General features: G+C 31.7%; 1 protein-coding gene across 1 annotated transcript in view; it reads left to right on the top strand.

Annotated features, from left to right (window-relative positions):
• LOC106622489 (protein phosphatase 1 regulatory subunit 14B) overlaps window positions 1-11,823 on the top strand; it is a 37,961-nt gene extending 26,138 nt beyond the window's left edge. The window contains exons 2-5 of the mRNA XM_014241681.3: window positions 1,780-2,238; window positions 2,321-2,395; window positions 5,619-5,660; window positions 5,760-11,823. Of these exons, the coding sequence (XP_014097156.1) occupies window positions 2,023-2,238; window positions 2,321-2,395; window positions 5,619-5,660; window positions 5,760-5,801 (375 nt within the window). The 5' untranslated portion in view covers window positions 1,780-2,022 and the 3' untranslated portion in view covers window positions 5,802-11,823. The remainder of the gene's footprint in view (window positions 1-1,779; window positions 2,239-2,320; window positions 2,396-5,618; window positions 5,661-5,759) is intronic.
• The last annotated feature ends 325 nt before the right edge of the window (window positions 11,824-12,148 follow it).

Below are 12,148 nucleotides of genomic sequence, written 5' to 3'. Positions count from 1 at the left end.
GATATTCGAAGGAACATTCCAATCATCGGTGGTTACTGAAGTTCCAGGTTGATTATCGGTGAGGAGAGCAGTAATGTTCGTTAAATAATCAGACGGTTTTTCCAGTTTTACCAAATGTATCAGCTAACGTTCTCGAGGGTACGACATCGTTGTTCTAAAAATGCAGCCAATGATTCTCACGATGGTAACTCGTTTATTGAACAACTTTCTTCTCATTTTGCTTGAGTTACTTTGTTTAATTTTTTGAGTTAAAACTAGGAGATATAAAGCTGTATTATGAAACAGGGCATTGCTGTAGCAAGGGATACCTGTGGGCTAAAAATTGAAAATTAAATGGGCGTAACCCCGCTCTCTAATAGGTTTAATGTATATATCTCCAAAACCACTAAAGCTACGATAACAAAATTCAGTTAAGACAATTCCTATAGTAGCTCTTATGGACAGTGTGAAAATGGATAAAATCGGGTTATATCGCCGCCCTCTGCCCATATAACGGTTTTGTTAAAAACTACTAGAAGCGCGATAAATCGATAACTAAACGCTCCAGAGATATACAAGTTTACTCTGAACGTGGTACGAAAGGGTTTTATAAGAGACGGTATTAAATTCGAACGATGAGCGTGGTACCGCCCATATTTAGGTTAAAATCCATATATAGGGACCTACTTGACCGATTTCAACCAAATTCGGTGTGTAATATAATATTATACTGAAATTCCTACATTACCGTGGGAAAATGTGTGAAATCTGAAAAAAATCACGATTATTTCCCATATAAAACAGTAGAAATCGAACTATAACTTTTCAATAACTCAGACGCCAAATATGTGGACTCCAGTGCATATGACTGACTTTTTTCTGGAAATATCATACACCACTTAACGGACCACTTCCTATGTGGCTTAAGGACTGAATATGTCTTAAGGTGGCTCCAACCATTGCATGTGTTGCATCTAACCGAGTTGGATCATTTTAGCTCAGACACAGCAGAAAAAATTTTCCGGGCCTGAGTTGGACTCACTGCCAGCACAGATCAGGAGGATACGAAGCAACCCGCTGCTAAGTTTTGCTCTAAAATTGATGACAGGGTTAGATCCTCGAAATAACAGTCCTTAGCCAGATAAAATCCGGGTCAATTCGGATATCGTAGAAACGGCTGTTGTGAGAATTGGAAAGAAGTCGTGTTGTTTTCTTTTCTCGCCCTTTTCGCGATCTTATTTGAGTTTCTTTTTTTGTTTTTAAGTAACCCGCTGATTTTTGTTTTATTTTGTCATTGTTGTTTTGTTTTCTTTCCTCGCACTTTTCGCGATATTTAAATTTAATTTACGGTTGATTTGTTATTTCATCTCTTGGCAGGATCGCCACTTTAAATTTTTAAACAGAAGCAGATTTGAGTTAAAGCGCCTTTTCAAGCTATCAAACGACTAAACCTATTATATCTTTATTTCCCTTTTATACATTATTTTCCTTAAGTCTACCTAGATACATAGATAGATTACAGGTGTTATCTGATCGCCCCTTCCTAATTGTCAATGTGTCAGTGACATTTTCTAATAGTTTAATTCTATTGTTTTTGTTTATATCATGGCTAAATGCTTTGGAATATTGGTGGTGTTAATTTTCATAAGGTAACTTTAACCACGAAACACCAAAACACTACAATAATACAATCTTTAACCCGCCGCGAAACTATGAGAATTAAAATTTCAAGTTATGAAGCATACTTTATATTAAATATAAAGGAGGGAAACTTAATTAAAAAATGTACATTATTTACAGTTTACATTTGCAACGTCCAGAACACCCTGATATATATGTATGTACTATCAATCAATCGCCCATCTTATTAAGTTAAGATATTAACTGAAAAGGGTTTAAGTACAGACTACGTACATCTGCAACATAATTAAAGAGCTCTTTACTTATCGCGAATTGTATAAAATCCAAGTACTCAACAAATCAAATTCTACACCAAAAACAAAAGGATACACATAGATAAAAACTCGGCCACCTAAACACAAAATGCAGTGCAGCCTAGAACAAATGAATGACTGCGAACGTTCACCGAACCGGACCAATCTTCGTGTCAACTTTAATGAAAAGGGAGCTGAAGTAAAAGAGCGACGCGAAAAATTTCTCACTGCCAAGTATGGTTCACATCAGATGAGTCTGATACGTAAGCGTTTGGCCGTTGAGATGTGGTTGTATGATGAACTGCAGAAGCTCTTTGATCCACCAGTAAGTTGCAACATATGATAGTAGTACTGTTATCAGCAATAATTAAATTGTTGTTTTCAATTTTTATATTTTTGCGTTGCAGAGTGAGGCCATCGATGTGGATATTGATGAAATTTTAGACATGGATACCGATGACATAAGAAGATCACATTTAATAGTAAGTTAATAATTTTTCATTGGATTTATATATGCACTTTAAACACTACGCTAAAACCTAAACGTTCAATTATTATACTGTAATTATTTAATATTTTAAACCTCAGGATAGAATTGTTAGAAATGAGATTAGAAGAGTACATAGCTTTAATTGTAATAAAAATATGAAATTAAGTTAAACATAATATTAATGCTAACACAGGTTATAAGAATTTATGTGGAATGAATATTTTTGAATAAAAAAATATATATTCTTCTATTTTAAAGTGAACTTATTTTTACTTAAATCAGAGTAGTCCAATAGGTAAATGTAAATTTTACTAGATTTAAATTCGTGAGTTCACTATTGAAAAATTAAATGAGGAGATGGAATTCAATTGTCCATATATGTTAAATGTAGTAATAATAATAATAATAATAACCCAACGATTACCCTCTTCCCGTCCAACCGACGCAAGGGGCGTAATCCGCATACGTGCGGAATTAGCCGAGTAAGAAAAGGCAAAAGAGTTTTTTAAGTCTTGAGATCTAAAACTGCTCAGCTACAGAAACAAAAATTTTCAACAGCTAAGATTTATAGTTACGATATAATAAATTGTTGCATTTTCTTTTATTAAGATAAAACAATAAAGTCTTTTTAGAGCAGATTTATAAGTTTTAAACGAATAGTGTTTGGAGGTCGACTTACCCTAGAATCCCATTGGAAATGCCCTAATGCGAAAAGTAAAAATTGTTTTTGAACAGACTCTAACTTGTCAGAATGGATTTGGTAGTTAGAGTTCCATACAACAGAGCCATATTCCAATATAGGTCTAAGCAAAGTTGTATAAAGTGTTTTAGTAATATACGGATCTCTAAATTCTTTAGACCAACGTTTAACAAAACTGAGAACAGCTTTTGCTTTCAAGACCATGGTGTCAATATGAAGACAATAATTAAGCTTAGGGCCCATATTGACTCCCAAATCAACATTGTTAAAAACTTGGTCTAAACTATGGTGCTGTATTACATAAGGAGAGGGGTGCACAGATCTACAGGAAAAGCATATCGTCTTACATTTATTGAGATTCAATGGCGAATCATTTCTATCACACCATGCAACCAAATTCTTTAAGTCTGCTTGCAACAGACACCTTTCCTCTGTTGAAGTGTATGATTTAAAAAGCTTTACGTCGTCAGCGTATAATAAAATTTTTGAGAATTCTATTACTGAAGAGATATCGCTAATAAACAACAAGAACAGAATCGGGCCAAGATGACTACCTTGCGGAACACCTGAAGAGACATTAATTGTATCTGAAGGAGTATCCTCAAATATCACACGTTGTGTTCTATTATAAGGATAAGAAGCTACCCATTTAAGAAATCTTGGCTGAAAGCCCAGCAGATCAAGTTTATGTGTAAAAATCGAGAGATTTACTTTATCAAAAGCTTTGCTAAAGTCTGTGTTTATAACATCTGTATGCTTTTGTTCCCTAAAACCCAATGATACATGGTTTACAAATTCAAGCAAGTTTGTTAGAGTCGATTTCCCTTTACGAAATCCATGCTGAGATGAGGAAATTAACGGAGAAATCGAAAAGGTTATATGGTCAGTGATGATAGCTTCAAAAAGTTTAGGTATAACTGATAGTTCTGCGATACCTCTATAGTTTTCAATGTTGGACACTTTAATGCAAAGGAGTTATAAATGACTGTTTCCATATCGAAGGAAATATACCGTGGTCAAGAGAGGAATTAAATATCCTGATCAAAGGCAATTAAATATATTTGGCACTATTTTTTAGGAAAGATGGTTTTAACTTATTTAAATTAAGGGGTTACATAGGTTTTGAAGGCCAAAAAAAAGCTTATTTTTTCTAATTTTTTTAAAAGATACTAAATAATGTATACAATTTATTTTATTTACATATAAAAGTACAATATGTGGACAACATTTGATGAAAATTTGAATGAAAAATAGTATAAGTTAAGGCGTTGGCAGTGTCGTGAGGTAGACCGTCCCCAAGAAAGTGCTTTCGCAGTGACTACAAAAACATGCTTAAAAGAAGTGTGAAATATTTGAACTTGATCGCATCAATAGTCGTTGAAAAATTTTGACTACCGATTTCGATAAAGTTGTTTTAAGAAAAACGCGTTTAAAGTTTTTTTTTTCGGTCAAGCCATGACAAAGGAGGGGGTGTACAACTCTCTAATTTCTACAGTTTCGTCTCGATCGACTTGAAACTTGGGGAAAATATTTCTGACACTTTGTACTTTTATACAAAAAATTATCAAAAAAATGAATTTTTTGAAGTTTCAAGACCTAAGGGGTTACCTTAAGTAGGACGTCTTCTTCAGAAACAATTGGAGCGTTAATTAAAGTATTCGGACAGAGCACGTGTTAATAGGAAAAAGTTTTAGCAGAATTATTACAGTAGTTTGACTTGAAAAATTCTGCAAATATATTGGATATAATGTCATTGTCACTTAAAATAATAGATTTGTATTTCATCGCGAACGGAAATTTGGAAATCCTGCGTTTGGAGGACGATTTTGGATTAATTACAATATTCTTTTTTACTTTATTTAAGTAATTATTATAACATTTTTTGTTTAGGTCAAAATATTGTCGACGCAATACAGAATATGTGTAGTTTTCCCATTTTCCTGTTGTGTAAGACTGCATTCACCCATGGATTCTTGTGTCTTTCATTATCGGCAAATTCTCTTTCGATGTCGCTAATTGTGTTCACACAACCGACACGAGTCCGACAACTTGATTCGGAAAATTTTCAGCGTTCCCTTTCATTATCACTTTCTTACAAAAATATTTTTGTTAAGTAATTTTTTTCCTTATTCACCCTTTTCTAAAATATGTATATCATATTATCCATATTTGCATATTTCATAAAAAATAGATTGAAACCGAGCGCAATTGCAAGCATGCAAATGTGTAATAAATTGCGTAGCAGCGAACTGTTACTAACAATAACATAAAGCGTGCCACCCGAACACGAGCGGGACGGTCCCTTCGTCTTTCCTCGTCGTATGAATACAGTTTACGCAGTGTAGGATATTGGTGTGAAGCCATATCTATTTATATCATTCTTTTTTTTCATATTTACGTATAGTTAAGTTTTAGATATAATTTACGATAAAAACAAGTCGTTTATATATTTAGAATGACATATAATTATATTGGATTTTATAAGTACTTATTTACATTCTCATTTCTCTTTCAGCGACTTCTGTCAGTCTGCAAACGCCCTCAAGCGGATATATCCGTAAGTCGTATACGTAAATATAAATATTATATAATATTTATAAAATTATCGGAGGTTCAAATTTAAACATTTGAAGTAATGAAACGTTTCTTCCCACAGAAATTCATCAGTGATTTGTTGGATAGAGCAAAAACACTGTAGATTTACCGCGCTGGCGCAATGGCACTTCATTAACAAGTTAAAAATACAAAAGCCGGAAGAATTCAGATTAAGTTTAAACCTAAATCTATAACTTTGTAATAGTAACCTTTTTGTTTAAAAAAATATGTAATGCCTTTTGTTGTTTCTTCAAAAAATTGTTTAAAGATGTTTATTGATTTAAAGCCATATTTTTAACTTGAAATATTGTATTATTAAAATTATATAAACATTTTATATACGACGCGCATAGAAGATATTGAATATTCATACATATAGACATATATAGAATTAAATAATTTATTATCATTTGTAAAATTAAATGCACATGAATGATATTTAGGTCAGACATGTAATATAACCAAAAATAATCATAAAAATATAAATTTCAGTAGTTAAGTATATAAGTATAAGTGATTCTGAAACACAAAATAAATATATTAAAGTTAAGCAGCCAATCATGACAACACCACAAAGATATACATACACTTGTATAATAAAAAAGAATTAATAAATTATTGAAACAAAACAAGTACTAAATTTAGTATCTGAAATTTTGACAACTTTCAGGGCTTCGTGTGATGATTTGTATACAATGAAAATACCCACATATCGCAATTATCACAAATGTTCATAAAAAATGCTAGTATGCTTTAAAAGTGGGACCATAACCAATTAGTTAAATTTAAATTACCTTCATAGTCTACTCTCTCACAGTGTTCGATGTTTGAGACCACAAAAACTGAAAAAATTTCTCTTTTTTATTAATTTTGTACTGTTAATATAATATTCCATAAATAAACAACATATAAAATCAAATTTCACTGTGAATAACTATTATTACCTAAATTTTGATTGCTCACAATTTTCTCTCTACCTGGTAATGGGCAATCATTCTCAGGTACAAATAGATCACGGACTTGTTAGAAAATTTTGTGCTGTGTGTCCAGGAGAAAATAACATAGCTTCGTCCAACCAGCCCACACTTGTTAGATGTGTACAGCTCTGTGTGCTCATGTGTACTATGCAATAGTATATGTAGAAGCCCAAATATTACTTCAGTAATTATGTAATTAAGATAAAAATAATTCGCATTAATGCCTTTTCTCTATCAATTAATAGATTTTTCCGGCCATTAAAAAATTTCAATTTGAGTGGGAGAGTGGTTGTTTTATTGAGTGATTGGTAAGCTTACTTATATAAAGATTGTTTTGTTAGTGAAAAAAGCCTATTGAAAAATAAATTTTTATACTCTCGGAACATGTTGCATAGAATATAATAGTTTTGTTCACCTAACGGTTGTGTGTATCACCTAAAACTAATGGAGTGATATATGTATAATATAAATAATCAGGGTGACGGGATGAGTTGAAATCAGAGTAACTGTCTGTCCGTCCGTCCGTGCAAGCGATGGTTTGAGTAAAAATTTAAATATGTTCTTGAAACTTGGTACATTTGTTTATTGGCACCCAAGGAGGGTTGGTATTGCAGATGTGCGTAATCGGACCACTAAATTAAGATACAAAACTGTAATTTGGGGATCGCAGTAGTGAGCGGCACTTGTGGGATAAAATAAAAAAATTTCAAAATGCGCGTTGCCCCGCCCACTAAATGGTTAAATATACATATATTCCAAGCTAATGAAATTAACGTAACCAAACTTGCTGAGGACAAGTCTTTTTGGCATTTCTTTATACACCGTGAAAAATTAAATCAGATAATAATAGCTCCTTACATTACGGGTATGTAGAAAATTACTAAGAGTACGATAACTCACTGAATAAATGAGCCACAAGCTATAAATTTCACAACCAGGATAGCAGGGAAAAGCTTTATGGAAGCCGGTGTAAAAATTGAATGATGGGCGTGGCACCGTCCACTCTTAGGTGATGGCTGGTTTTTTATCGAACATATCGGTGAGTCTGTGAGAATATCGGTTAGAATATTTTTGTGACCAAAAATATTTTTGTGTCAAAAATGGGTAAAATCGGGCAATACTTAGTTGATAGTTGACTTTTTACCCCTTTTATCGGTCAATCTGTAAGAAATTTTAATCAAAATCCGAAAGATTCTCTTTCTTATAAGAGTGTATCTTCTGGCCTGTGGTTGTAAATAATGGATGCAATACTTCCTACTTTTAATTCAAATATTTACAAAAATCCCGTATATCGCTTTACCTTGCGAGAGTATAAAGTGTTCGGTTACACCCGTACTTAGACATTCCATATTTGTTTTATTTCCATATTTTTATACTCTCGCAACCTGTTGCTACAGAGATTTGTTCACCTAACGGTTGTTTGTATCACCTAAAACTAATCGAGTTAAATATAGGGATATATATATATAACTTATCAGGATGAAGAGACGAGTTGAAATCCGGGTGACCGGTGTCCGTCCGTCCGGTGTCCGTCCGTCCGTGCAAGCTGTAACTTGAGTAAAAATTGAGATATCTTTATGAAACTTGGTAGACATGTTGCTTGGTACCGTGAGACGGTTGGTATTGCAGATGGGCGTAATCGGACCACTGCCACGCCCACAAAACGCCATTAATCAAAAACAAATAAGCACTAAACACGCCAGAGACGTTAAATTTTATCTCTGGGATGGTATGAGATGACTTTATAGGAACCGCGTTCAAAATTAGACAGTGGGCGTGGCACAGCCCACTTTTAGGTGAAAACCCATATCTTGAGATCTGCTTAACCAATTTCAACAAAATTCGGTACATAACGTTATTTTCATATTTCTATGTTATAGGGCGAAAATCGGACTACAACCACGCCTATTTCCCATATAACACCATTTTCAATTCCATCTAATTCTTTCACTTTCCACTATGCATATCAAGCAACAATGATTATATCCGGGTAAAACTTTGCGTGAATAATACGTTGAAAGAATGCCACCTTGTGACCAAAAATTGTCTAAATCGAACCAAAACTGTTCAAGCCCCTAAGTACTAAACATGTGGACCCCAGTGCCTATAGTTGACCTTCTACCGAAAATATCAGCCAATCCACAAAGAAATCTCAAACAAGTATACCATTTGACTTTGCGAGAGTATAAAATGTTCGGTTACATCCGAACTTAGCCCTTCCTTACTTGGTTAAGTTATGATTTGTGTGGTTCTACTTTCGCAGGATGTATTACGTAAGACTATGCTTCTCAGTCGATGTAATGGAAGCTAACTTTTTGAAAACAGCCAAGAATAAATATTTTACATATAGATGTGTTCGAAAAAATGTTTTGAATTTTACAGTGTTATTTAAAGGTAAACTTAATTTTAAGGAAAATGTAGACAAATTACAATTTATAACAAAGTAAATGAACACTTAACATTGTAAGTCTGAATAATTATTTGGAATAAACAAATTTTTTTTATTTATTTATGGTTTGACAGTTTCAGATAACCATTTTAAATTATATACATTTGACTGCATCTGGAGCTCAAAGATTCTCGAGTCGTAAAACTGTTTACTAAAAAATTTTGATATGGAAGAAGTAAAATCGAATTAAAATAAAGTAATTGTTATTATATCTAATACAGACAATTTATCCTATTTGACTTCTAAATATTGCTACGAATGAACTGCTAACAAGTTTTAAAATTTGCTGTGGTTGTTCTTATTTCATGGAACACGTCTGTATGCACAAATAAAATCAATGGACTTCTGAACCGCGCGTTTATTTTTTGCAAATACTACATATTCATATATTTGAATTAAAATCTTTGGCAAATCGATTCCTATATAAATGCAGAGTAGAATGCTTATTTTCTCAATCCCTTTGTATACATATAACTGTAAGCAAGAAGTTTATGTCAAGTATCGTTAGTTTTGCAATTACGATTTAATATTTGTAAAACATATGGGTGAACAAAAATTTGTAAAGTAAAATTAATCACCAAAATATATAAGAAAGCTCAGGTTCACTGCCAAAAGATATTATATTTGCATCTCTAAAATGAGTACGTATGATATGGGATATATGTAGGTATAGAGGTGTGTAGTATTAACAAAATATTTATTAAAATTGAAGTCGAAAATCTTTTAAATTTAAAATTGGAGCTTTATATGAAGTAACAAAGTATAGTAAGTGAAATATTCGAAAAACGGTTACGCATTATTAAACTAAATTCAATTCAAATTCTAAATTCAAAGTTTTTGATATTATAACGACGAATGAAAACAAATTCCATAATATTCAATTCTGAATTATTATTTACCCTACAATGAAATTTACATATTTTATTTAATTTATTGCAGCCCATTCACAAAAAATGTCAAAATCATTGTATTTTACTGATTTACGCTTACTCTTAATAAGTCATTGTAGTTATAGACTTGATACATAGGAAATAGTCTGCGATAGGAGTTAGAATTAACGATCTCCCGAATGGCAGCATTCGACTCGACTGATATTGCATACTTTTATGTAGAAGTAAACACATGAATCGTCAATTTTGTTCCATTTATTATGAAGCGTGATTTTGGTCGAAATTCACTGTGTGTTTTTGCAACCACCAAAATTTTATGAAATTTGTTTAATGTACAAATTTCCGTTCGTGCAGAGAAAAACAATGAGAAAAGTTCTTATCTACTTAAAACAGACTTTCATTTATAAAAAATTAATCCGGAAAAATAGAATGTTTGGATCCGCGTGCATTTAGGGATCCATACATTCTCTTATTCTTGCAAATAGAAAAATATCGTGTTATTTGAGAAAATTTATAAACGTAAAACTATATAAGAATACTTTTATATGTAAAGTCGTTCTATTCGCTGTTATTAAAGAATTCCATCTATTTCCTCTAGTACGGTACATACATCCGTTAAGAGGTTTTCTTAGAATCATGCCATTTATGCCATGTTTTATCTAAAATGAACCTAAGGTTTAACATTGATAAGAATATTTGGAATGAATTGGAGAGTGTCCACAGAAGTTTGTATTCGTGTGTAATGTTGTTTCAAGGATCTTACCAAGATTGAGAAAATAACAGGAGAATTTCTTATCTATAGAATTTCAAAAATAAAATAAAAACTTTTTACAAACGTTAAGATTGTTTTATAGTTTTTCATTGGGCTAAACGTTAACCACAAAACAATTGGCGAATCTTTTATTAGCAATGCATAATCTAGATATAAATAATAAATATTCATAATTTAATTATTTGCTATGAGTAATAAGATTATTTTCTGGATGTTATTTTTATTCTGAATTGAAGTTTACTTAAGCTCATAAGACATCACGGAATGTCAACCTACTGAGTGTCATTTTGAAAATAAAAATCTTCTAAATAACAAACTTACATTCACATTTATAATACTATATAGGGTTTAGGGATGTAATACATTGCAAGATTATAATAAAACCTACTTCTTCAACTTAAAATGTAGTCGAAAAAGACTTTAACATAAACATCGAGAGATTAAAAAAATACATAAATTTCGAATTGTCTGTTCATTCACCGTAATATTTAATTAATGTAGATGCCATTTCTTAATATTTATAAAATTTTTAATATAAGCAACTTTAATTTTACCATATTTTCCACAGCACTTATACTCGTACTTCTCCAGCTATGAAATATTAGTCTCGACTATACAAAAAAATAAATAAATTCGCAAATAAAGTCAAATCAATTTTATTAAAGATCATTGTATAAAGACAAAATCTTTCATGATTATGCTATACTTGTTGTAAAAACAAAAAATGTTTTCGTTTTCAAACCTCAACTGTTGTAAAATCTGAATTGATGCTCACCAACCATTAAAATTTTATTAAAAATAGTTGCTTATATGGAAATGTATGTATTAAGACTTATTTTAACATAAAACTTCTTATACTTAAAAACTCATAATTTAAATTAAAAATAAGTTTGCTCGTGAACTATTACTTATATTAGTATGCACACAAACGCATAATCACATAAACCGAACGAATATAAATAATATTGTACAAGTAAGTTAAAAGGAGCAAACTTTGTAATTTACGAGGTAATAAAATTACTTGCTTTAAGAAATAACTGTTTGAAATTTATTTCTAAAAACATAGGACTTTGAACGAACGAATAACGTCAAAAACGTTCATTTCTTTTAAGATAAGAGTTATATACAAAGCTTGTTATACATAATTTCGCGATCCAAAAGCGGGGAAATATATTTAGGTGTTGGCAACACTTTATATTAAACAAGTAAGAAAGCGCTAAGTTCGGGTATAATCGAATATTTTATACTCTCGCCAGGTAAAGTGATATACGAGATTTGCGTATGTAATTTAATTAAAAGTAAGAAGTATTGCATTCATTATTTACAATCACAGCGAGAAGATACAATATTATTAGAAAGATA

This window comes from Bactrocera oleae, chromosome 3 (genome assembly GCF_042242935.1).
Source record: "Bactrocera oleae isolate idBacOlea1 chromosome 3, idBacOlea1, whole genome shotgun sequence".
NCBI classification, from domain to species: Eukaryota; Metazoa; Arthropoda; class Insecta; order Diptera; family Tephritidae; genus Bactrocera; species Bactrocera oleae.
The sequence above is the reverse complement of the archived record's forward strand: the minus strand, read 5'-3'. Positions and strand labels throughout refer to the sequence as shown.